Consider the following 27,618-nt stretch of genomic DNA (forward strand, 5'->3'; position numbering starts at 1 on the left):
AGTTCTGTGAAGAAAGTCAATGGTAGCTTGATGGGGATAGAGTTGATTCTGTAAATTACTTTGGGCAGTATAGCCATTTTCACGATGTTAATTCTTCCTAACCATGAACATGGAATGTTTCTCCATCTGTTTGTGTCCTCTCTGATTTCGTTGAGCAGTGGTTTGTAGTTCTCCTTGAAGAGGTCCCTTACGTTCCTTGTGAGTTGTATTCCAAGTTATTTTATTCTTTTTTAGCAATTGTGAATGGCAGTTCATTCTTGATTTGGCTTTCTTTAAGTCTGTTATTGGTGTAGACGAATGCTTGTGATTTTTGCACATTGATTTTATATCCTGAGACTTTGCTGAAGTTGCTTATCAGTTTCAGGAGTTTTTGGGCTGAGGCAATGGGGTCTTCTAGGTATACTATCATGTCGTCTGCAAATAGAGACAATTTGGCTTCCACCTTTCCTATTTGAATACCCTTTATTTCTTTTTCTTGCCTGATTGCTCCGGCTAGAACTTCCAGTACTATATTGAATAGGAGTGGTGAGAGAGGGCATCCTTGTCTAGTGCCAGATTTTAAAGGGAATGCTTCCAGTTTTTGCCCATTCAGTATGATATTGGCTGTTGGTTTGTCATAAATAGCTTTTATTACTTTGAGATACGTTCCATTGATACCGAGTTTATTGAGGGTTTTTAGCATAAAGGGCTGTTGAATTTTGTCAAATGCCTTCTCTGCGTCAATTGAGATAATCATGTGGTTTTTGTTTTTGGTTCTGTTTATGTGGTGAATTACGTTGATAGACTTGCGTATGTTGAACCAGCCTGCATCCCTGGGATGAATCCTACTTGATCATGATGAATAAGTTTTTTGATTTGCTGTTGCAATCGGCTTGCCAATATTTTATTGAAGATTTTTGCATCTATGTTCATCATGGATATTGGCCTGAAGTTTTCTTTTCTCGTTGGGTCTCTGCCAGGTTTTGGTATCAGGATGATGTTGGTCTCATAAAATGATTTGGGAAGGATTCCCTCTTTTTGGATTGTTTGAAATAGTTTTAGAAGGAATGGTACCAGCTCCTCCTTGTGTGTCTGGTAGAATTCGGCTGTGAACCCATCTGGACCTGGGCTTTTTTTGTGTGGTAGGCTCTTAATTGCTGCCTCAACTTCAGACCTTGTTATTGGTCTATTCATAGTTTCAGCTTCCTCCTGGTTTAGGCTTGGGAGGACACAGGAGTCCAGGAATTTATCCGTTTCTTCCAGGTTTACTAGTTTATGCGCATAGAGTTGTTTGTAATATTCTCTGATGATGGTTTGAATTTCTGTTGGATCTCTGGTGATTTCCCCTTTATCATTTTTTATTGCATCTATTTGGTTGTTCTCTCTTTTATTTTTAATCAATCTGGCTAGTGGTCTGTCTATTTTGTTGATCTTTTCAAAAAACCAGCTCTTGGATTTATTGATTTTTTGAAGGGTTTTTCGTGTCTCAATCTCCTTCAGCTCAGCTCTGATCTTAGTTATTTCTTGTCTTCTGTTGGGTTTTGAGTTTTGTTGATCTTGCTCCTCTAGCTCTTTCAATTTTGACAATAGGGTGTCAATTTTGGATCTCTCCACTCTTCTCATGTGGGCACTTATTGCTGTATACTTTCCTCTAGAGACTGCTTTAAATGTGTCCCAGAGGTTCTGGCACGTTGTGTCTTCGTTCTCATTGGTTTCGAAGAACTTCTTTATTTCTGCCTTCATTTCGTTGTTTACCCAGTCAACATTCAAGAGCCAGTTGTTCAGTTTCCATGAAGCTGTGCGGTTCTGGGTTGGTTTCTGAATTCTGAGTTCTAACTTGATTGCACTATGGTCTGAGGGGCTGTTTGTTATGATTTCAGTTGTTTTGCATTTGTTGAGCAGTGCTTTACTTCCAATTATGTGGTCAATTTTAGAGTAGGTGTGATGTGGTGCTGAGAAGAATGTGTATTCTGTGGATTTGGGGTGGAGAGTTCTGTAAATGTCTATCAGGTTTGCTTGCTCCAGGTCTGAGTTCAAGCCCTGGATATCCTTGTTAATTTTCTGTCTGGTTGATCTGTCTAATATTGACAGTGGAGTGTTAAAGTCTCCCACTATTATTGTGTGGGAGTCTAAGTCTCTTTGTAAGTCATTAAGAACTTGCCTTATGTATCTGGGTGCTCCTGCATTGGGTCCATATATGTTTAGGATCCTTAGCTCGTCTTGTTTTATCGATTCTTTTACCAGTATGTAATGGCCCTCTTTGTCTCTTTTGATCTTTGTTGCTTTAAAGTCTATTTTATCAGAGATGAGAATTGCAACTCCTGCTTTTTTTTGCTCTCCATTTGCTTGGTAAATCTTCCTCCATCCCTTTATTTTGAGCCTTTGTGTATCCTTGCATGTGAGATGGGTTTCCTGGATACAGCACACTGATGGGTTTTGGATTTTTATCCAATTTGCCAGTCTGTGTCTTTTGATTGGTGCATTTAGCCCATTTACATTTAGGGTTAATATTGTTATGTGTGAATTTGATACTGCCATTTTGATGCTAAGTGGCTGTTTTGCCTGTTAGTTGTTGTAGAATCTTCATTATGTTGATGCTCTTTAACTTTTAGTGTGATTTTGGAATGGCTGGTACTGGTTGCTCCTTTCTATGTGTAGTGCCTCTTTTAGGAGCTCTTGTAAAGCTGGCCTGGTGGTGACAAAATCTCTGAGTACTTGCTTGTTCGCAAAGGATTTTATTTTTCCTTCACTTCTGAAGCTCAGTTTGGCTGGATATGAAATTCTGGGTTGAAAGTTCTTTTCTTTAAGAATGTTGAATATTGGCCCCCACTCTCTTCTGGCTTGTAGTGTTTCTGCCAAGAGATCTGCTGTGAGTCTGATGGGCTTCCCTTTGTGGGCAACTCGACCTTTCTCTCTGGCTGCCCTTAGTATTTTCTCCTTTATTTCAACCTTGTTGAATCTGACGATTATGTGCCTTGGGGTTGCTCTTCTTGCAGAATATCTTTGTGGTGTTCTCTGTATTTCCTGCATTTGAGTGTTGGCCTGTCTTGCTAGGTGGGGGAAGTTTTTCTGGATGATGTCCTGAAGAGTATTTTCCAGCTTGGATTCATTCTCTTCGTCCCCTTCTGGTACACCTATCAAACGTAGATTAGGTCTTTTCACATAGTCCCACATTTCTTGTAGACTTTGTTCATTCCTTTTTGCGCTTTTTTCTCTAATCTTGGTTTCTCGTTTTATTTCATTGAGTTGGTCTTCGACTTCAGATATTCTTTCTTCTGCTTGGTCAATTCGGCTATTGAAACTTGTGCATGCTTTGCAAAGTTCTCATATTGTGTTTTTCAGCTCCTTTAATGCATTCGTATTCCTAAGTTATCCATTCTTGTTATCATTTCCTCATATCTTTTTTTAAGTTCCTTAGTTTCTTTGCATTGATTTAATACATGTTCTTTTAGCTCACAAAAGTTTCTCATTATCCACCTTCTGAAGTCTAATTCCGTCGTTTAGTCACAGTCATTCTCCATCCAGCTTTGCTCCCTTGCTGGTGAGGAGTTTTGGTCCTTTCTAGGAGGCGAGGTGTTCTGGTTTCGGGTGTTTTCCTCCTTTTTTCGCTGGTTTCTTTCCATCTTTGTGGGTTTATCCGCTTGTCGTCTGCGTAGTTGCTGACTTTTCGATTGGGTCTCTGAGTGGACACCCAGATTGTTGATGATGAAGTATTTCTGTTACTTGGTTTTCCTTCTACCAGCCTAGCCCCTTCGCTGTACGACTGCTGAGGTCCACTCCAGGCCCTGCTTGTCTGCGGTGCACCTCTAGCAGCTGTGGCACAGTGAGGGATGCTACCCTTTTCTTTTTCTGCTATCTTTGTCCCAGGATGATGCCTGCCAAATGTCAGTCTTTTGGATATAGAGGGGTCAGGGAGCTGCTTGAGGAGACAGTCTGTACTTTTTTGGAGCTCAATTGCTGAGCTGTGAGCTCTGTTGTTCATTCAGGGCTGTTAGGCTGCTATGTCTGATTCTGCTGCAACAGAGCTCATTAAAAAAAAAACCTTTTTTTCTCAAATGCTCTGTGTTGGGGGGTTCAGGCTTTATTTTTCGATGTCCGATGAGGTGTCCTGCCCAGCTAGAAGGCAGACTAGCCACTGTTTGGCTGCCGAGTCTCTGCCCTGCTGTTGTGTGATTCGCCCTGTTCCTGCAGGCTCTGCTGTGGTCTCCACCACGCCCTGTGGCGGAGTCTCTTCGTTGTAGCGTGTTGCCTCAGCAACGGCAGGCTGCGTCAGCAGTGGGCGTGTATCTCAGTAGGGACGGGTTGCCTTGGCAACGGCTGGCTGCGTCAGCAGTGGGCGTGTATCTCAGTTGGGGCGGGTTGCCTGGGTAGTGTTGGACGCCCCTCCCCCACAGAGCATCTCGGACCGTCTGCTCGGGATAGTTTGAAATTGCGGTTTTGTTCGTCCCACTGGGTATCCCGAACGCTCTGTCCCTGCAATCCCCTGGGCTGTCCTACTGTCCAAGTCTCGTTCAGTCTCAAGTCCAGCCCTCTCAAGTCTCAGGTTGCCGGTTCAACAGGGCACCCGGACAAGCGTGCCCTGTGGGGATTGCTGGGTAGGGCCGGCCGCCGCCACCCCGGCTGCCAGCTTCGCCAGGCAGACCTACTGCCTGGCGTCCCGTGTCTTTTTTATACTTGGGAGTTTCCCCGTTCTATGGGCAACAAAGATCAGTCTGGAAATGCAGCTCCGACTCACCGTTTGCGGATTCAACGAGAGCTCCAATCCTGGGTTGTTCTCACAGCGCCGTCTTGAGTCCTCCCCTTACAATTTATTTCATCAAAGATTTGTGATTGTACACTCTGTAAAGAAATTTAATATTAATTTTCTTGATGTAAAATATTATTTCTTTTCTGATTAAAAAGTAGTAGATGCTTTTTTAAAAAATTATTTTACTTTAGGTGCATACTATATCTGGCATTTCTCCCCATGTTATCTCTCCCCACCCTTCCCTCCCTCCCCAACCCCCATTGTCTCTCCCCTATGCCCCCCAACTGTCCCTTGTGTGATGCTCCTCTCCCTGAGTCCACGTGTTCTATAGAAAATTGTGGAATGTGGAATAGCAGAACCAGAACTAACACCCAAAATTTAATCACTCTAAGGTAAACAATTTGTTGCAGTTCTCTCCTTTCTTTTACAATTTACTCATCTCTTAAATTGTACAATATATCAAAACATCACATTGTACCCCATAAATATATATCATTATTATTTGTTAATGAAACATTTCTTAAGAGAGAAAAAAATAGCAAAAGTCGTCAACAACCTTGAAACAACATAGAAAAAGAAAAATTATTCTTTATATAATATAATAGAGTAAATATTTTCTGTACACAGACACAAACAAAGCCCCTTGAAATGAGCTGGGCATGGTGGCTCAAGCCTGTAATCCCAACATTTTGAGACGTTGATGGGAGTGTATTGCTTTAGCTCAGTAGTTCGAGACAAGCCTAGGCAATATGGTGAAATCCCATCTATACAAAAATTAGCTGGGTGTGGTGATGTGCACCTGTTGTCCCAGCTACTTGGGGAGCTGATGCAGGAGGATCCCTTAAGTCCTGGAGGTCTAAGTTGCAGTGAGTTATGTTTACACCGTGCACCCCAAACTGGGTGACAAAGTGAGACCCTCTCTCAAAAAAGAAAAAAAACCCTTGAAATGAAAAATACTTAAAGCTCAGTGGAAATAACAAAAATAAATATAAGAATAAAGTGGAAAATTAGCACCCAAACAGTTCAAATCACAAAGATATATGAACACTTACACACCTTCTAGTAATCTGAGAATGAAAAATGAAGTAAAATTGAGATTAAAATTTTCTCCATCAAATTAGGAAACACTTAATTTTTTTTAAAAAGAACAAAAACTAACTCATGGATATTTTTTATAATGGTGCAGTGAAATGGACATTTTTATAAATCACGCATTGCTGAGATTTTTTTGTTTATAATTTTCTGTGTTTTGCATTTTTTCAACAAGAAACATGAAAACTCAATATACAAAAGAATCTTTTTAACTATGTTTAAAATAATTTGTATTAACGTAAAGACATATTTATGTTGTAATGCACAGATTTTTAGAAGCTTTGGTCCACTTAAGAAGCACATAACATTCTTCCAAATATTTTCTAACTCACATATGCTCTCTTAATATTTTATGGAACTATCAATCTATTTCCCAACTAATTATTTGAAACTGTTTTCTTTGTTTCTAAACATAATATTAGGAGTTTTTATAATCGTCATTAATTATTTCAGAATGCTACTCTACCTATGACAAATATGCATTTGTATTTTCACGGAGTGGCAGTATTGCAATATATTTAGCATATAAATAGATATTTATTCAAAGTTACATCTAAAAATATTACCTATCATTGAAAGTGAATGTTCACATGATAACCACAACTCCAAATGTTATGGCTTGCTTATAGTATTCACGTTGTGTCATTGATTAGATATGATGGTCACATAAGAATGATAAGGATCACACCTAGTACAGGGATCCCAGAAATCTTCTTGGCATCAAATTTGGCTACTTGGTCTTCCTAAATATCCTAAGCTGAAAGTGAAGCTGAATAGAAGATTTACCCAAGAATTCTGAATGCCTATATGCAGTGAGAAATATGCTAAGAATAATTAAAGGGACACCTGATTTTAATGAGAAAGAAAACACTACATTCCCTCTGTAGTTTTGAAGTAGAAGAAATGCAGGACTTAATTCCTAGTCCTGAGGATGAACTGAAGGAACCTGTATGAACCAGCAGATGGCGATAAGTGCCACCCTTAGCTGCATTCATTGCTTAGCATAAAACAGACTCATCAGCGTTATGACAGTTTACACGACATGGTAACATCCCAGAAGTTCCCACCCTTTCCATGGCAATCACCCAGAACTTAGTTATTACCACTTTTCACGGCAATGACACAGAAGCTAACACCCTTTTCCTAGAAAGTTCTGAATAACCTCACTCCTCAATTTTCATTAACCTGACTCATAATTTAAAGTGAGTATAAACAAGTATAAATAAAGTTGCCAAGAACCCATAGGTTGCTGACTCCTGGCTCACTGCCTGTAACTTAGCCCCACTTGGAAAGGAGTAGTACTGTTCAATAAAAGTATTACTGTCTTACATCACCAGCTCATGCTTGAATTCTCTCCTGGGCAAATCCAAGAACCCTCCTGGGCTAAGCTCCAAATCTGAGCTCACCTGTCTTGCATCAGTTACAAGAGGAGAACATTTCCAATATTCCATGATTGCATATTTTTCAAGTTGATTTGTTAAAAATGTCATTATCTCAGAATCTTTCATCTCTACCTTGGTCAATGTGTCATTTATCTAAGCATTATGGTGACATAAAAGCTCAGGTGTAACAAGAGTTAGTATGATTAGAAATTTAGCAGGATTATTGCCCAATAAGATCTAACATCAAATCTTGATATTTAATTGCATTGAACTCCTCTAATTACTTAAGGAATAGTTAGTAAGAATAAATACTCATGCTTGAAAATATCTTTTAATACATGTAAAATGGATCAACACTGAATACCACAGATAGCAACGTCACTGGATTTTAGCAAAGTACTTAATAGGGTCAATAAGAGGCAGTCAATAATAAATGGAGAAAAATAGAAAACACATGGAAGCAGCATCTGACGAGTGCAGAAGTACACACATGAACATACCCTAGAGCTGCAGAAACACTTAGTAGGAAGTAAAGCCCCACCGCTAATTAGACTTCCTTCTCATCAGCTCATGAGTTCACAAGTGAGTTTGTTGAGAGTCAAATGCTCACAGTAAACCTCACCAATTTAAACATGACTGAGAGCTATTTCAAGCATTAGTAAAAAGCTACAGACAGTAGTGAACTTGCCCTGAGCAAATCTTAATCTATTACCCTCATCAATGGGTAAAGAAATGGCCCCTAGACATTTTGTCCAATAACCTCAAAAGTAATGGCCTTCGAACTTTTTATTACAATTCATGAGAAATGCATAATTTGTATATAATTCAGTAGGCAAATAAATATATGTATGTGTATGTGCTTGTTCAGTCTATTTGAATATTCCATATACAGTGAGTGCTATTTACGAATTTATTTTATCTCATTTCATTAAAATGCTGTTTGTGGGGGACAACATTAATTCTATGACCTACTATGGATGACAAACCGGTATGGAAAAGATTAAAGCCTTTTCACAGGACATCCTCAATGGTTAATAAATGTTATCATAGAAGTATATGCAAATATACATGAGAATCCAATATGGTTTTTCTCCTTGGGAATTTAGTATTTTCAGAAAAAGTGGTCATGTTTGTTTGTTGGTTTGGAGACAGGGTCTCCCTCTGTCTCCCTCCAGACTGGAGGGCAGTGGCCCAATCTCAGCTTACTGCAACTTAAGCCTCCCAAGTTCAAGTGATTCTCCCACCTCAGTCTGCCGAGTAGCAGGGATTACAGGCATGTGCCACTGCACTTGGCCAAAAAACTCATCTTTGTTATGAGCCACAAAGGTTACCACAAAATAAATAATTACAGATGAAATGTGTATTCCATCTTCAGATAACCATGTCTGTTTTTCACAGATGAAGTGTTACCTGGACAGACATAAAATCACATGCAAAAGAGACAGAAAGTACATATGATTTCTTCTCTTGGTATCATGTGGAGGCTTTGCTTGGGCTACAGCATAGCTGAATTGTCATGCATTGCGACCATTCATGGAGACCTCCCTGTGAATGCACAGGCACTCCATTTCCCTACTGTGAGGCAAGTAAGAAAGTTGAATTTACCATGGTAGATAGTAAATAATTTGATCCCAACCAACAAGCAATCTGAAGAGCTCAGGTGACACTGTTTACTGTGGTATTCTGAAAACTGCCAACTGCTCAGAATCTGTAGACTTTCTCCCACCCACGTACCGTCCTGTGGAGATCTAAGTTTGTTCATATTGCAGTGCTTGGAGGATGGGAAACTTGTCATGTGGGAAATTCAGCCCACCCACTGATAGATGGGCTGTGTTGGTCTCAGGTCCAACTTCTCCCTTAGCAGCCCACAGAGTTGCTAGGGTCATGTATCACACAACTCTTCCTTTCCCTAAAGTGTTTCTCATACTTTCTGCTACTTCCTGTGAGTCACAAGGGCTACCTCATAACTTGGTCCCATCCCAATCAAATTACGATCCTACGATCCTTTGAACTCAGCCAGCTGGACAAAGGTCACCTGCCATGGGAATAACAGAAGGAAGCTCAAACTTGGAAGGAAGTTAAAACCTGCCCTTTGAAGCTGAAGTGTGTCTACTCAGGAATCATTAAAATCCAGGTCCTTGTGAAGCACATCCATCCAGCCATCTGATGGCATGACTTTAACTATTTGCTAATTAGATGCTCATAGAAAATCTAAACCCAGATGTCACTATCTCCAAATCTTTGAACACTTCTGAGTGCACTATACTAAAAACTGGAGTTAACAAGGAGAAAATGCAAGTAAAATTTAGTAATGACAGTGTCCTTGTCAAGAAAGAACAAAAATGATAACAGATAAACTAAATAATAGATCAGGATTATGACTGCTCTCATTCCTTAAATAAACTTTGAGAACTACAATGTCTACTCAAGCAGCTTTTTGGAGAGAGAGAGAGAGAGAGAGAGAGAGAGAGAGAGAGAGAGAGAGAGAGAGAGAGAATTGAGGAACCTCTTTTTTCCTACTCAAGGTATCTCCTTAAAAGGAGCCCAGCTGTGGCCAAGTGCAGTGGCTCACTCGTGTAATCCCAGCACTTTGGGAGGCTGGGCTGGGCGGATCACTTGAGGTCAGGAGTTCAAGACCAGCCTGGCCAACATGGTGAAACCCTGTCTCTACTAAAAATAAAAAAATTAGCTGGACATAGTGTGTAATGGCACGTGCCTGTAATCCTAGCTACTTGTGAGGCTGAGGCAGGAGAATCACTTGAACCTGGAGGCAGAGGTTGCAGTGAGCCAAGATCGTGCCACTGCTGCATTCCAGTCTGGGTAACAGAGTGAGGCTCCATCTTAAAAAAAAAAAAAAAAAAAAAGCTGAGCCACTTAGAATATATAGGTGTCAGTTCAACAAATGTATTTATAAAAGGCTACATTCTGATCAGGGTCCCTTTCTTATCTTTCCCTTCCTTCCCTATACTATTTTGCAAATTAAACTGCTAGGTAATCTAAAAGTAATAAGAACAGGACTCATGGGCACAGTTTACTGTCTATATTAATGAAAGTTTATACTTTACTGGCTTCATTAACATAATTTTACTAATACAGGAATCTCTTACCTAGGAAAATAAAAATTGCAAAAATTCTTTATTGTTTTTTCCAGAAATTGCCTGAAAGATCCATCAACTCCTCAATAAAAAGTGTCAAATGAAAATTTTCAAATCCAAAACTCTTTGAACCCCTTGTCTAAAAAGTATTGTCTTGCTGCATCCACCAATCCTAAATCATTATGACTCCTACCTAATTCTAACCAAACCATCCCCCACTTTAAAACACCCACTTTATACCAGACATCAAAAGCAGAACAAATATACCTAAAGCCCTTCCACATCTGACATACTAGGGTCTCTGCGGAGGTAGTGCTCTACCTTATAGCTTTATGCAAATAATGCCAGCACTGTCTTATGAACAGGTTATTTGGCTGATATTTGGGGAGCAGAGTATATGATGAGCATAGTCACCACTGCTGTATATCATGTCACAATAGACTAAGCCCAAATTCTGGGACCAATATTATGTTAGTCCGTTCTTACTCTGCTGTAAGGACATACCTGAGAGAGGGTTATTTATAAAGGAAAGAGATTTAATTGATTCACAGTTCCACAGAGCTGGGGAGGTCTCTGGAAACTTATATTCATGGAAGAACTGGAAGCAAACACATCCTTCTTCACATGGCAGCAGAAGAGAGTAGAATGAGGAAAAGGAGAAAAGCCCCTCATAAAACCATCAGATCTTGTGCGAACTTACTATCACAGGAACAGCATGAAGGTAACCACCCGCATGATTTCAATACCTCCCATCAGGTCCTTTCCACAGGACATGGGGATTATGGGAACTACAATTCAAAAAGAAATTTGTGTGGGGACAGAGCCAAACCATATCATATGTATGGGTATTTCTGCACCATACACTGTCTGAATGGCCTACAGGTATATTCAGAGAAATCAGTTGCCAGTCCAGAGATTAAAATGTGCAATAATACAACCTAAAAAAGGAAGAGGTGTGAATTTATTTAGTCTACACAAGTGGTTCAATTCATTGGTAGTAGCACGGCAGAAAATCTCAGACCAGAGAAGGAAGTTATTAATCAAAGCATGCATAAAAATTGGCCAAGGTGTCAGGATCACTTGGGCCCAGGAACTGAAACAAGCCTGGACAACATGGTGAGATTCACTCTCTAAGTAAATAAATAAATAAAATAGTTTGGTGTGGTGGCACACACCTGTAGTCCCAACTACTCGGGAGGCTGCGTCTTGAGAATTGCTTGCACCCAGGAGATCCAGGCTGCAGTGTGGTAGTCATGCCATTGCCCTCCAGCCAGGGTGACAGAGTAACACCCTGTCTGAAAAAAAAGGCATGTATAAATGTAGACATTGAAATAATTTCTGTTGCAAATGGCCTTTCTGAGACACATCAATCACTAAGGTTGACATGGGACTATCCGTTCCCAAAGTTTTTGGATGCATAAAAATGTTAGGGCAAGAGAGAGAGAAAACAATAGCTCTTAAGTCCCTTTCTACTACAAACATACTGGGGATTCGGATGTGGGGACAGCAGGAAATCCCCGGCTGACCCTGTATGTGCCTGACTCAGTGTGCATGCCCCTTGCTGCCCAAGTCCCTTGTTGTCCATGTGCCTTGCTGTCTGCCCTCCATCCCTGCAGAGCTGTGCTAGAAGAAGTAGTGACTTCCTTCTGTCTTGCCGACTAGGAGTCAGCGAGTGGGTTCGCAGATCAGTAATCCTAGAGGTTTAAGTGTGAGTGAGTGTGAGGAGAAGCTCGTAGACATGGTCCATGGCCTCCTAGGTGGAAGGGCACCATCCTTCTCCTAACAGGCAGCGATGCAACCATGGCCTTGCTGTCGTTGGAGGTGCCGGACAAGGGAGTAAGGAGGACCGTAGAGGGGAGGAAGATCAGGTGAACATGAAAGGGGGAAACTATTTGTTGTATTTAAGGCCCTGAGGCATAGGAAACCCGCTCACAGAGGATGCATTCCAAAGTCCTCAGTGGGAAACAGGAAGGGGAAGGAGGATTGCATGGCATGGAATGGGGTGCAGCAAGGCCGGGCAGGCACAGACTTCAGTGTGCTTGCTCCTTGGGTGCTTGCCTGACAGCACATATTCACTGGGCGTCTTCCCTTCAGCTCCTTTGCCCACGTGGTGAACGCTGTGGAGCTGTGAGACTGTGAGGGTAGCGTTCCAGCTGTCTGGACTCTCTGTCTCCTACTGAGATGCAGCCTGTAGGTCCACAGGCCAGTCCTCCCAGGAATTCAAATGTGAGTGAATGTGAGGAGGAGCCAGCAGGCTTCCAGAGGGGGAGGCAGTGTGGTCTGTAGCCTCAGAGGCAGAAGAGCCTCCAGGTCATAAGGAAGGTGGGCCATGGAGTGAAGGGGGATCAGATGAAGATGGGGTGAGTGTTGGGGGTGCTGTTGGAGGTATCAGAGTCTTAGAAGTGTCTGGAACCCCCAGTAGGGGACAGATTCCAGACTTCTTGGTGGGGACCCAGGAATGGGCTGTGTGGGCAGTAGGGAAGGTGCCTGGGAACTGGGAATGCTATGAGCTGGTGACCGCAGCCCCAAGGTCTGTAGAGTGCCTGGTAGAAGTGTCCAGTGGCAACCACCCAATGCTGTGTCACAACTTTTCAACTCCGCCCTGGAGGTTCGAATTGGGGGGACTGTGTGTTCCAACAAAACTTTGATTTTAGGGAGGAAATCATCCAAGCAAAGGATGTGTGATGAAAGCCGTGGTCACTGCAGTTTTAATTCTCTAGCTGTATAAGTTTAAATATCTCCACGATGGAGAATCCAGTTGTGAAACCAAACCTCATGGGAAAGATCCCGTGTCATTTGCCAGGAGCATTAAGACATTGGTCTGCTAGCTTGCCAAACATAAGTGGCTTTTCAAGCATTCGATTCAGAAGATATACACACTTCTACTCGCCCTAGGACTTACTTTCAAAGTATTTCCATTTTTTTTACTGGCTGAGATTTAACATTTGGCCATGGAAGTAGTCAAATATAACTATTCTCTCAAACACACTTTCCCAATCACAGTATTCTGTTTGCAGAGTGAAATATGAGTTGGCGAGGAAGATCAACATATAGGCCTAGGCCAAGAAGTTTACAGCCTCCTGAGCTGACTGGGACTATGCTTGTGAGTGCTTTGACATTTCTGTGTTTTTTATTAGCAGAAATTTCTTTTGTGATAGTGTTGTTGCACTAGTATCGATACACTGATAAATGTCTTTCATGTTGATAAAACTGATCATGGCATCTCATGAAGGAAAGACTAATCCAAGAGGATTACATTCTGGTTTTGCCTGCATGGATAATCTTGTGTTCTCTACCATGACTTCCTCCTCATGCTTATGGATAACAGATTGCACAAATCCATCCCAACATAGATTAAAATGGCTTCCAAAGCCTTTGAGGGTAACTGTCTTAGAGTAACCTCTCTTTGGGAAGAGTAACTTTGTGAAGAATAAGTATATGGGATAATGTTGGAGAAGTGTCTTTAGACTTACTTGTGATTAGAAGTATCTGTGTATTCTGTATATTTTTATTATTGACATGTATTAATAACAAGACTTTGTATCTGCACACACACTGCCTTCCCTTTGTCCCAGGAGCCCAGTGTTGAAGAGCCTGAAGAAGAGAAACCACCCACTGAAAGTCGGGATCCTACACCTGATCAGAAGAGAGAAGATGATCAGGGTGTAGCTGAGATTCAAGGTGCTGGAAAGGGAAAGAAATAATGTCTGTTGTGGGGAGGAGGCCTATGTGTGCATCATGCTTTATGCCATGACCAGTAAAAGGAGGAAACAAAACGTTAGGAAAGAACCTCAAACATTTGCTCAGAGTAGGCTGGAAAAGTGAAGAGCATAGTTTGCAGCTTCGTGCATTCCCTGGATATAATAAATCTCTTTTTTTTTCAAGATTAATTTTGTATGCTTGAAAATACATCTCTTGCTAAATAAGATGAAGCTTTAATTTGATATATAAAAATGTACATTATTTCACTTGATTAATTTGATCTTCTTAGAATGTTGCTGTATGATTGGCTTAGCTGTGGTGTTAACAGTGTTGTAAGCATCCTTTTCTAGTCACCCTACCTTACAACACCCTGAATAAATCCCATTTGCATAGGGATGTTAGCCCTATTTTATAGAAAGGAAATGGATGCTCAGAGATTGAGGTTTACCGAGAACACTTGAGTCATGGAGACAGAATTCATATTAAGTTCCAAGGTTTGTGTTCTTCCTGTCATCTACGTTGTTAGAGAACATGAATGATTTTGCTTAAAATACTTGATACTCGAAGGTGTCTCTACTGTAAGCTACTTCAGTATTGGCTCAGGAGAAAACACAGTTCAGTAAAGCAGTACAGCAACTCCAGAAAAGTGCTTAGTGAACGACAGCCACTGTTGTCTTTGATCGATATTTTTGACAGTACCTTTGGTAAAAGGTGGATTTTTAAGGAAATTTTAAAAGTTGCCTAAACACTTTTATAATTAGAAAACTCAAAATACCATAAAATTATAGTACTTAAAGTACTATAAAATTAAAGCACTATAAAATCAAAGTACTATAAAATTATAATTTTTAAATCCTGAACTCTCACTGGAAGACTGCGATTTTCCTCTTATTTATGATACTATATTCTCAATGGGATTTATTTATAAAAAGTTATATATAGGGCCTTTGGACCTAAAAATAACTTTAATTAATTTTAACCAAGTAATTTTCAAATTACCTCAACAAGATGCAGCTGTCACAATTGTAAGTTTTTGTCATAAGCCCAGGAATTCATCGATCTAATCTTCCAGAAAATTACCTTTGAGTTATTATTAAAATGCTATGCATACAGCAAACTTCAGATATCTTACATAATTGATACTCACTATTTATAAAGCACAATGGCAAAGTATAGGAAATGAGGGTGCAGTGTGATTTATCCTTAGATTGTCATTTTAAATTAGATTTCACGCCAGTTGCATTGGCTCACACCTGTAATCCCAGCAATTTGGGAGGCGGAGGCTGGTAGATCCCTTGAGCCTGTGTTAGGAACCAGCCTGGGAAACATGGAGAAACATCAGAAAATTTTCTGTGCCAAAAATAAATACAAAAATTAGCCTTGGTGGTGGCATGTGCCTGTAGTCTCAGCTATTCACAAGGCTGAGACGGGGGATTGCTTGAGTTCAGGAGGTCAGGGCTGCAGTCATCTGAGATCACACCCCTGTACTCCAGCCTGGAAGATAGAGTGAAACCCTGTATTAAAAAATAAATACATAAAATAAAACAGGAATTCATAATACAGGAAAATAAAGGTGTGACATCTTTGTGTCACATTTATTATCACACTAACCTACAGGCTTTTATTTCATAATTCTGTGGAACAGAATATTATTACTTCCTTAATTATACTTCATGTTTGTTTACTTAAGTTTACAACCTTTGTATTTTTTAGTGCCTGACCTGGAAGCTGATCTCCAGGAGCTGTGTCAGTCAAAGACTGGGGGTGAATGTGGAGACGGTCCTGATGTCAAGGGGAAGATTCTACCCAAAGTAGAGCACTTTAAAATGCCAGAAGCAGGTGTGTTATTCATTAAGACGCAAAATTATGTGATTTCTATTTTTTATAATGTTATAATTTTGATCATAGAGAGATAACATTATTGCCAATTTAATAACGTGTTTCAAATACACACTTTTTTGAAAGGTAGTTCAGACCCCAAATGCCTGACTGCAAGACTTAAACACTACCAGATACAGACACAAATTGGGTAAAGACATATTGAATTATCCAATATTAAAGCATTTACTTATTTCTGAGTATAACCAACAGCTAACAATTTTCAGATTCTTTTCCAATTTCTGCTTTTAACAAATACATCATGCATTTGTAGTACCAGACTGTGTGAAATATGCTGAGCACTGAATATCAGATCTATGATAATTTGTGAGATTCTGGACAAATTCCCTAAATTCTACACCCAAATTTGCTGTTATTGAAAATGGTGAATTCAAATCAAATGTATTAAAAATCTGTTTCAATGCTCAGCTCTTGTTCTGTTGGACAGAATACAAAGATATTCCAGTTTCCATGATTTGTTTTTCCTAACAATCAGATTCTGTCCAATTATAGTATCTGAGCTGAAATTTCATTGCTCCTAAGAAAATGAGCGGGCACTCTGCTTGATATTTGTTTTCCAGTATGTAGACCTTCATGAGTATTCTTGGATTTTGTCAATTTCTGAATTGTCTGGCTCTTAAAGAATAATTGCATTTTAAAGCCTTCCCACAGTGAAGCCTTCAATGACTGAGTAATAAAATAGCAAGAGACAGTCTAGTTTCTGTGGTCGATGAAGTAGGGAGAACGCATGTAGGTCAGTGATGCTCAAGGTGGGTGTAAGATGCCTGTGCTAAGCATGCTCCCTGGCCTCCTGTCAGTCTTCATGAGCTACTGTGTATAATAAAGACACATATGATATTATCACCTCTAACCATATAATAGGTTATGTATTACAGGTTTCTAGCCTGACACATCAGATGATAGGACTTAAAGTTCAAAGACCATAAGGTACTAATTCCTGAGTAGTCCACATAAGTATCTTTTACACATGTTTTCCAAATTGCTGACTGTTAACTAGAAGAGTTTCTGAATTTGCAGGAAGAATTCCAGTTTCAGGGAAGAAATTATCTAAATGTTTTTACTCCGCACTGCTGAACCATTCTGTTAAACTATTCACATTAAAAGATAGTTTTCAAGAGCCTATTGAACAAGTCTCAGTTGTATTCTTAGAAAGATCATAGCCTTAAATGCACATCTTATTAAAATAGATAGCAAATTACATGATAAAATAGCAATCATATATATAATAATAAAAGAGCAACAGAATAAACCTAATGGAAAAGGAAAGACGTACATAATAACAGACAGGTATGAACCATTAGTAAAAGGAAAACTAATCCAAAAGTAATACATTTAACACATTGTTAATTTTAAAATAGCTAGTTTCCACAGTCTTGAAGAGAATGGGAAAAGCACAATACAGAATATGAAGAATACACAGATATTGAATATATAGTATAACTGAAAGTGAATACATTCTGTTTTGTTTTGTTTATGAGACAGAGTCTCGCTCTGTTGCCCAGGCTGGAGTGCAGCAGCATGATCTTCACTGCAACCTTTGTTTCCCAGGTTCAAGTGATACTCCTGCTCAGCCTACTGAGTAGCTGGGACTGCAGGCATGCACCACCATGCCCAGCTATTTTGTATTTTTGGTAGAGATGAGGTTTTGCCATGTTGGACAGGCTGTTCTCAAACTCCTGACCTCAGGTGATCCATCTGTCTCAGCCTCCAAAAATGCTGCGATTACAGGCATGAGCCACTATGCCCACCTGAAAGTGAATACATTCTTAAACTCTAATATTTTCAGAATATAGATGAAATCGTTGATAAGCTAGGAATGCATACATTATTAAATATATCCCAGTAATACTTGAATATCTATTCATCACAAACATGATGAATGAATTTGTGAAATTTGCCAGTGGTCCCTTGATAACACTTAGTTTAAGAAACAAATATTTAGTGGTTCTAGATGTCTTCTGCTACAACTCCATTTCTCTCTCCATTTCTTTTTTTGTATCATACTGTTCATGATATATACCTCTTTCATATTTTGATATCAATAATGATAATGATAGATTAAAATGAATGTGATGATATAATTAATTATACAAAGGGGAATTTGTTCAGGTGTAAAAAGAGATAATTGGAACCAAAAAAGAGCCTGGATAGCCAAGACAATCCTAAGCAAAAAAAAAAAAAAACAAAAAAACACACCAAGCTGGAAGCATCATGCTACTTGACTTCAAACTACCACAAAACTGCAGTAACAAAAACACCATGGTACCAAAACAAATATATTGACGAATGGAATAGAAGAGAGGCCTCAAAAATAACACCACACGTCCACAACCATCTTATCTTTGACAAATCTGACAAAAACAAGCAGTGGGCAAAGGATTCCCTATTTAATAAATGGCGTTGGAAAAACTAGCTTGCTGTATGCAGAAAGCTGAAACTGGATCTCTTCCTTACACCTTATACAAAAGTTAATACCAGATGGATTAAAGATTTAAACATAAGACCTACTTCCATAAAAATCCTAGAACAAAACCTAGACAAAACCATTCAGGACATAGGCATAGGAAAGGACTTCATGACTAAAACACCAAAAGCAATGACAACAGAAGCCAAAACAGACTAATGGGAACTAATTAAAATTAAGAGCTTCTGCACAGCAAAAGAAACTATCATAGAGTGAACCGGCAACCAACAGAATGGGAAAAAATTTTGCAATCTACCCATCTGACAAAGGGCTAATATCCAGAATCTACAAAGAAGTAAAACAAATTGACAAAAAAAAAAACCAACCCCATCAAAAAGTGGGCAAAGGATGTGAACAGACATTTTTCAAAAGCAGACATTTATGCAGCCAACAAACATATGAAAAAAAGCCACACCTTTGGTCCAGGAGCCCAGTGATGAAGAGCCTCAAGAAGAGAAACCACCCACTGAAAGTCAAGATCCTACACCTGGTCAGAAGGGAGAAGAAGATCAAGGTGCTACTGAGATTCAACGTGCTGGGAAGGGAAAGAAAGAATGTCTATGGTGGGGGGTGGGTAGAGGAGTCCTAGATGTGCATCATGATTTATACCATAAACAGTAACAGGAGGAAAGAAAACATTAGGAAAGGATCTCAAACACTTGCTGAAAGTTGGCGGGAAAAAGTGAAGAGCATAGTTTGCAGCTTCATGCAGTCTCTGATTACAATGAATCTTATCTTTTTCTTTGAGGTTTATTTTGCATTCTTGAAAATACAGTCCTGGACTGATTCAAGATGGCATGGTGAGAACAACCCAGGATTGAAGCTCTCAGTGAATGCATGGAGGGTGAGTCAGGGCCGCATTTCCAGACAGATCTTTGTTGCCCACAGAACGGGGAAATTCCCAGGTATAAAAGAGATGCAGGACGCCAGTGAAGCAGGTTTGGCTGGTGCAGGTGGCAGCCGCTGCAGTTGGTGGCTGGCGCTGCAGCGCAGCGGCGCTCCACAGTGCTCCACACAAAGCGCACTGGTCCGGGTGCCCTGTTTAACCGGCAATCTGAGACTTGAGAAGGCAGATTGGCATATCCATCTGATTGAATGGGACTTGGACAGTGAGCCAGGCCAGGAGATTCTAGGGAAACGGCATTTGGGCCAGGGCAGTGGGACAAACAAAACAGCGATTCCAAATGCTCCAGGTGCAGAGTTTCACTGTGGGCACAGCTGAACCCAGGATGGTACAGTGCGGTGGGGGAGGGGCGTTTGCCATTACTGAGGCAACCCGCCCCTACTGAGGTACACTCCCATTGCTGACACAGGCTGCCATTGCTGAGGCAACCCGCCACAACAGAGAGACTCCACTGCAGGGCGTAGCCAGTGGCAGCAGGGCGGAGACCGCAGCAGCAGGGCAGAGCCTGCAGCAACAGGGTGGACCTCACACCAGCAGGGCAGAGGCTCGGCAGGCAAATAGTGACTAGACTGCCTCGTAGCTGGGCAGGACAGCACAACGGACACATAAAGAAAGCCCCAACCCCCCCAGACAGAGCATCTGAGAAAAAAGGGTTTTTTTAATGAGTTCTGCTGCAGCAGAATTAAATGTAGCAGCTTAACAACCCTGAATGAACAACAGAGCTCACAGATCAGCACTTGAGCTCCTATAAAGTACAAACTGTCTCCTCAAGCACCTCCCTGACCCCTCTATATCCAGAAGACTGATATTTGGCAGGTATCATTCTGGGACAAAGATAGCAGAAAAAGAAACTGGTAACATCCCTCACTGTTCTGCAGCCGCTATAGGTGCACCCCAGACACGCAGGACCTGGAGTGGACCTCAGCAGTCATACAGTGGAGGGGCTAGACTGGTAGAAGGAAAACCAAGTAACAGAAATACTTCATCATCAACAATCTGGACGTCCACTCAGAGACCCAATCGAAAAGTCAGCAACTACTCAGACGACAGGTGGATAAATCGACAAAGATAGGAAGAAACCAGTGCAAAAATAAGGAAAACACCCGAAACCAGAACACCTCGCCTCCTACAAAGGACCAAAACTCCTCACAAGCAAGGAAACAAAGCTGGATGGAGAATGACTGTGACAAAATGACGGAATTAGACTTCAGAAGGTGGATAATGAGAAACTTTTGTGAACTAAAAGAACGTGTTTTAAATCAATGCAAAGAAACTAAGAACCTTGAAAAAAGATTTGAAAAAAGATTCGAGGAAATGATAACAAGAATGGATAACTTAGAGAGGAATATGAATGAATTAAAGGAGCTGAAAAACACAACAGGAGAACTTCACAAAGCATGCACAAGTTTCAACAGCCAAACTGAACAAGCAGAAGAAAGAATATCAGAAGTCGAAGACCAACTCAATGAAATAAAACGAGAAACCAAGATTAGAGAAAAAAACGCAAAAAGGAATGAACAAAGTCTCCAAGAAATGTGGGACTATGTGACAAGACCTAACCTACGTTTGATAGGTGTACCAGAACCGGACGAAGAGAATGAATCCAAGCTGGAAAATAGCCTTCAGGATATTACCCAGGAAAATTTCCTGCACCTAGCAAGGCAGGCCAACACTCAAATCCAGGAAATACAGAGAGCACCATAAAGATATTCCGCAAGAAGAGCAACCCCGAGGCACATAATCGTCAGATTCACCAGGGTTGAAATAAAGGAGAAAATACTAAGGGCAGCCAGAGAGAAAGGTCCGGTCACCCACAAAAGGAAGCCCATCAGACGCACAGCAGATCTCTCAGCAGAAACTCTACAAGCCAGAAGAGAGTAGGGGCCAATATTCAACATCCTTAAAGAAAAGAACTTTCAACCCAGAATTTCATATCCAGCCAAACTGGGCTTCAGAAATGAAGGAAAAATAAAATCCTTTGCAAACAAGCAGGTACTCAGAGATTTTGTCACCACCAGGCCAGCTTTAAAAGACCTCCTGAAAGAGGCACTACACATAGAAAGGAACAACCAGTACCAGCCATTCCAAAATCACACTAAATGCTAAAGAGCATCAACATAATGAAGAATCTACAACAACTAATTGGCAAAACGGCCAGCTAGCATCAAAATGGCAGTATCAAATTCACACATAACAATATTAACCCTAAATGTAAATGGACTAAATGCACCAATCAAAAGACACAGACTGGCAAATTGTATAAAAACCCAAAACCCATCAGTGTGCTGTATCCAGGAAACCCATCTCACATGCAAGGATACACAAAGGCTCAAAATAAAGGGATGGAGGAAGATTTACCAAGCAAATGGAGAGCAAAAAAAAAAAGCAGGAGTTGCAATTCTCATCTCTGATAAAATAGACTTTAAAGCAACAAAGATCAAAAGAGACAAAGAAGGCCATTATATAATGGTAAAAGGATCGATACAACAAGAAGAGCTAACGATCCTAAACGTATATGGACCCAATACAGGAACACCCAGATACATAAGGCAAGTTCTTAATGACTTACAAAGAGACTTAGACTCCCACACAATAATAGTGAGAGACTTTAACACTCCACTGTCAATAATAGACAGATGAACCAGACAAAAAATCAACAAGGATATCCAGGGCTTGAACTCAGACCTGGAACAAGCAAACCTGATAGACATTTACGGAACTCTCCACCCCAAATCCACAGAATAGACATTCTTCTCAGCACCACATCACACCTACTCTAAAATTGACCACATAATTGGAAGTAAAGCACTCCTCAGCAAATGCAAAACAACTGAAATCATAACAAACAGTCTCTCAGACCATAGTGCAATCAAGTTAGAACTCAGAATTCAGAAACCAACCCAGAACCGCACAGCTTCATGGAAACTGAACAACTGGCTCTTGAATGTTGACTGGATAAACAATGAAATGAAGGCAGAAATAAAGTTCTTCGAAACCGACAAGAATGAAGACACAACATGCTAGAATCTCTGGGACACTTTTAAAGCAGTCTCTAGAGGAAAATATATAGCAATAAGTGCCCCTATGAGGAGAATGGAGAGATCCAAAATTGACACCCTATCATCAAAATTGAAGGAGCTAGAGGAGGAAGATCAGAAAAACTCAAAACCTACCAGAAGACAGGAAATAACTAAGATCAGAGCTGAACTGAAGGAGATAGAGACACGAGAACCCCTTCAAAAAATCAATAAAACCAAGAGCTGGTTTTTTGAAAAGATCAACAAAATAGACAGACCACTAGCCAGATTGATTAAAAATAAAAGAGAGAACAACCAAATAGATGCAATAAAAAATGATAAAGGGAAAATTACCACACATTCCAAAGAAATTCAAACCATCATCAGAGAATATTACAAACAACTCTATGCACATAAACTAGTAAACCTGGAAGAAATGGATAAATTCCTGGACTCCTGTGTCCTCCCAAGCCTAAACCAGGAGGAAGCTGAAACTATGAATAGACCAATAACAAGGGCAGAAGTCGAGGCAGCAATTAAGAGCATACCACACAAAAAAAGCCCAGGTCCAGACGGGTTCACAGCCGAATTCTACCAGACACACAAAGAGGAGCTGGTACCATTCCTTCTAAAACTATTTCAAAGAATCCAAAAAGTGGGAATAATTCCCAAATCATTTTACGAGATCAACATCATCCTGATACCAAAACCCGCCAGAGACCCAACAAGAAAAGAAAACTTCAGGCCAATAGCCATGATGAACATAGATGCAAAAATCTTCAATAAAATATTGGCAAGCCGAATGCAACAGCAAATCAAAAAACTTATTCACCATGATCAAGTAGGATTCATCCCGAGGATGCAAGGCTGGTTCAACATACGCAAGTCTATCAACGTAATTCACCACATAAACAGAACCAAAAACAAAAACCACATGATTATCTCAATTGATGCAGAGAAGGCAATCGACAAAATTCAACAGCCCTTTATGCTAAAAACCCTCAATAAACTCGGTATTGATGGAACTTATCTCAAAGTAATAAAAGCTGTTTACGACAAACCAATAGCCAATATCATACTGAGTGGGCAAAAATTGGAAGCATTCCCTTTGAAATCCAGCACTAGACAAGAATGCCCTCTTTCACCACTCCTATTCAATATAGTACTGGAAGTTCTAGCCAGAGCAATCAGGCAAGAAAAAGAAACAAAGTGCATTCAAATAGAAAAGGTGGAAGCCAAATTGTCTCTATTTGCAGACGACATGTTAGTATACCTAGAGGACCCCATCACCTCAGCCCCAAAACTCCTGAAACTGATAAGCAACTTCAGCAAAGTCTCAGGATATAAAATCAATGTGCAAAAATTACAAGCATTCGTCTACACCAATAACAGACTTAAAGAAAGCCAAATCAAGAACGAACTGCCATTCACAATTGCTACAAAAAGAATAAAATACCTAGGAATACAACTCACAAGGAATGTAAGGGACCTCTTCAAGGAAAACTACAAACCACTGCTCAAAGAAATCAGAGAGGACACAAACAGATGGAGAAACAGTCCATGTTCATGGTTAGGAAGAATTAATATCGTGAAAATGGCTATATTGCCCAAAGTACTTTACAGAATCAACGCTATCCCCATCATAATACCATTGACGTTCTTCACAGAACTGGAAAAAACCACCATGAACTTCATATGGAACCAAAAGAGAGCCCACATAGCCAAGTCAATTCTAAGTAACAAGAACACAGCGGGGACATCACACTACCGGATTTCAAACTATAATACAAGGCTACAGTAATCAAAACAGCATGGTACTGGTACCAAAACAGAGATATAGGCCAATGGAACAGAACAGAGGCATCGGAGGCAACACAACATATCTACAACCATACAATCTTTGATAAACCTGACAAAAACAAGCAATGGGGAAAGGATTCCATGTTTAATAAATGGTGTTGGGAAAACTGGCTAGCCATGTGCAGAAAGCAGAAACTGGACCCCTTCCTGACCCCTTACACTAAAATTAACTCTAGATGGATTAAAGACTTAAACATAAGACCTGGCACCATAAACACCCTAGAAGAAAATCTAGGCAAAACCATCCAAGACATAGGAGTAGGCAAGGACTTCATGAGCAAAACACCAAAAGCATTGGCAACAAAAGCCAAAATAGACAAATGGGACCCAATGAAACTCCACAGCTTCTGCATGGCAAAGGAAAAACAAAATAGTCACTAGAGTGAATCGGCAACCAACAGAATGGGAAAAAATTTTTGCAGTTTACCCATCTGACAAAGGGCTGATATCCAGAATTTACAAAGAACTCAAACAGATTTACAGGAAAAAAACAAACAAGCCCGTTCAAAAATGGGCAAAGGATATGAACAGACACTTTACAAAAGAAGACATATATGAGGCCAAGAATTATATGAAAAAATGCTCATCATCACTGGTCATCAGAGAGATGCAAATCAAAACCGCATTGAGATACCATCTCACGCCAGTTAGAATGTGATCATTAAAAAATCTGGAGACAGCAGATGCTGGAGAGGATGTGGAGAAATAGGAACACTTTTACACTGTTGGTGGGAGTGTAAATTAGTTCAACCATTGTGGAAGACAGTGTGGCGATTCCTCAAGGCCCTGGAAATAGAAATTCCGTTTGACCCATCAATCCCATTGCTGGGTATATATCCAAAGGACTATAAATTTTTCTACTATAAGGACACACGTACACGAATGTTCATTGCAGCACTGTTTACAATAGCAAAGACCTGGAATCAACCAAAATGCCCATAGATGATAGACTGGATTGGGAAAATGTGGCACATATACACCATGGAATATTATGCAGCAATCAGAAATGATGAGTTTTTGTCGTTTGTCGGGACATGGATGAATCTGGAGAACATCATTCTCAGCAAACTGACACAAGAACAGAAAATGAAATACTGCATATTCTCACTCATAGGTGGGTGATGCAAAATGAGAACACATGGACACAGGGAGGGGAGTACTAAACACTGGGGTCTATTGGGGGGAAAAGGGGAGGGCTAGCAAGTGGGAGCTGGGGAGGGATAACCTGGGGAGAAATGCCAAATGTGGGTGAAGGGGAGAAAGGAAGCAAAACACACTGCCATGTGTGCACCTATGCAACTGTCTTGCATGTTCTGCACATGTACCCCAAACCTAAAATGCAATAAAAATTTTTTAAAAAAGGAAAATACAGTCCTTGCTAAATCAGATGAAACAGTTTAATTTTATATATAAAAATGTACATTATTTTACTAGTTTAATTTGATGTTCTTAGAATGTTGTTGTATGATTGTCTCAACCATGGTGTCAGTGGTGTTGTAAGCACCCTTTAACAGCATGTAGAGTGCCAAGTAACCCTACCTCGTAACACCCTGAATAAAGCCCATTTGCATAGGGATGTTAGCCCCATTTTATAAATAAGAAAACTGAGGCTTAGAGATTGAAGCTAACCAAGAACACTTGACTCATGGAAAAATAATTTAAACTACGTTTTAAAGTTTGTGTTTGTCCCACTGTCTACGTTATTAGAAAACCTGACTGATTTTACTGAAAGTACTTAATATTCGCATGTGTTTGTGCTGTATGTTACTTCAGTGTTCGCTCAGGAAAAGGGGCAATTCAGTGAAGCAGGATAGCAACCCCAGAAATGAGCTCAATCAAAGGAATACGGACCAAAGGGAACAGCCACTATTCCCTTTGATCAATATTTTTGACAGTATGTTTGGGAAAAGCTGGATAATTCAGGATACTGTATATTATTATATTGACTATATTAGTATGGTTTTTAACGGACTTTTACAACTTGCTTCAATACTTTTGTAATTAGATAATTTAGAGTATGATAAGATCATCAAGAAATAGAAATTACCTCCTCAAAGGATAGCATTTTCAAGCTAAATATTGACCGAATTTGGCCAATGGATTATTTTAGCAATTCACTCTTAAGAGGTTTTTAGAATATGATTGTCAACAATGTCCATTAATTTATTTGCATTCAGGTTCCCATACTTTCACTGAAGACAGTGATTTTGCTGTTATATTTGGTACTTTTTATTTTAATGGGATTCATTTATAGAAAGTTATGCTTAGGGCCTTTGGACCTAAAAACAACTTTCATTAATTTTCACACCAAAATTTTCAAGTTGCCTAATCAGGGGATGGATGTCAGGAATGTAAGATTTGTCGTAGACCCGCCAGTACATTGATCTAATCCTTCAGAAAGTTACATTTAAAAAATGCTATGCGTGCATCAGGCTTCAGATTTCTTAGATACCTGATACTCACAGTTTATAATACACGATGGTAAAGTATAGGAAACGGAGGTGTCGTGTGATTTCCCCTCAGATCGTCATTTAAGGTAAGATTTTATAACAGAGGAAGACAAAGGTGTGACATCTTTGCATCACATTTATTACCACAGTGGCCGACAGGATTTAATTTCCTAACACTGAGGAAAACAATATTATCATTTCTTTATTTATCTTTCTTGTTTGCCTGCTTGAATCGATACCATTTTTATTTTTTAGTGCCTGACCTGGAAGCTGATCTCAACCAGCTGTCTCCGTCAAAGACCGGGGACGAATGCGGAGATGGTCCTGATGTTCAGGGGATGATTCTGCCAAAAATCAGATCAATTTAAAATGCCAGGAGGAGGTATGCTATCCATTAAGAAGCAAAATTATGTGCTTTCTGTTTTTCACAATATTATAGTTTTGATAATACAAAGAGAGAACATTACTGCCCCTTGAAAAACAGAAAGCAGAATTCAAATGCAGACTTACTTTGAAAGGTAGTCCAGACCCCAGAATGCCTGATTGCAAGACTTAAACACTACAAGGTACAGACACAAATTGAGTCAAAGCCATACTGAATCATCAAATATTAAAGCATTTTCCTCTGAGTATAACCAAGAGCTAATAATTTTCAGATTTTTTTCTAATTCTTCTTTAACCAAATACATAATGCATTTTTTAATACCAGTTGTGTAAAATACGCTGAGCACTGAAGGAGATTCTACTACCTCCTCTATCTGAGATTCTGGATGAATCCCAGAAATTCTACAGCCGTCTTTGCTTGTATTGAAATGCTGAATGCAGATCACATATGTTAAATCAATATCAGTGCTGATTTCTGCATGCTCTGGTTCTCTTGGAGAGAATACAAAGATATTCTGATGTTCGTGAGTCGATGAATATAACAATCAGCTTCAGTCCAATTATAATACCTGAGTTGTGATTTCATTGCTCCTAAGAAAATGAGTAGGCAGTCTGCTTGATGCTTGTTTTCCCTGTATGGAGA

At 39.9% G+C, this 27,618-nt stretch overlaps 1 protein-coding gene across 1 annotated transcript; it reads left to right on the forward strand.

The window, feature by feature from the left end:
• Positions 1 to 12,327: 12,327 nt before the first annotated feature.
• Positions 12,328 to 26,959, forward strand: LOC100400283 (X antigen family member 2). Its single transcript, XM_078363032.1, has 6 exons — positions 12,328 to 12,521; positions 13,313 to 13,398; positions 13,871 to 13,976; positions 15,711 to 15,865; positions 25,915 to 26,035; positions 26,847 to 26,959. The coding sequence occupies exons 2-6, from the start codon at positions 13,321 to 13,323 to the stop codon at positions 26,957 to 26,959; spliced, it is 573 nt and encodes a 190-aa protein (XP_078219158.1). The 5' UTR covers positions 12,328 to 12,521; positions 13,313 to 13,320.
• Positions 26,960 to 27,618: the final 659 nt, after the last annotated feature.

The sequence above is a fragment of the Callithrix jacchus genome, chromosome X (assembly GCF_049354715.1).
Source record: "Callithrix jacchus isolate 240 chromosome X, calJac240_pri, whole genome shotgun sequence".
NCBI classification, from domain to species: Eukaryota; Metazoa; Chordata; class Mammalia; order Primates; family Cebidae; genus Callithrix; species Callithrix jacchus.

Coding starts and splice junctions, on each gene's coding strand:
- LOC100400283 (XM_078363032.1), top strand. CDS start 13,321: ATGAGTTGGCGAGGAAGATCAACATATAGGCCTAGGCCAAGAAGTTTA. Junction 13,399..13,870: donor AGCTGACTGGGACTATGCTT/GTGAGTGCTTTG, acceptor CCTTTGTCCCAG/GAGCCCAGTGTTGAAGAGCC. Junction 15,866..25,914: donor TCATTAAGACGCAAAATTAT/GTGATTTCTATT, acceptor ATGTTACTTCAG/TGTTCGCTCAGGAAAAGGGG.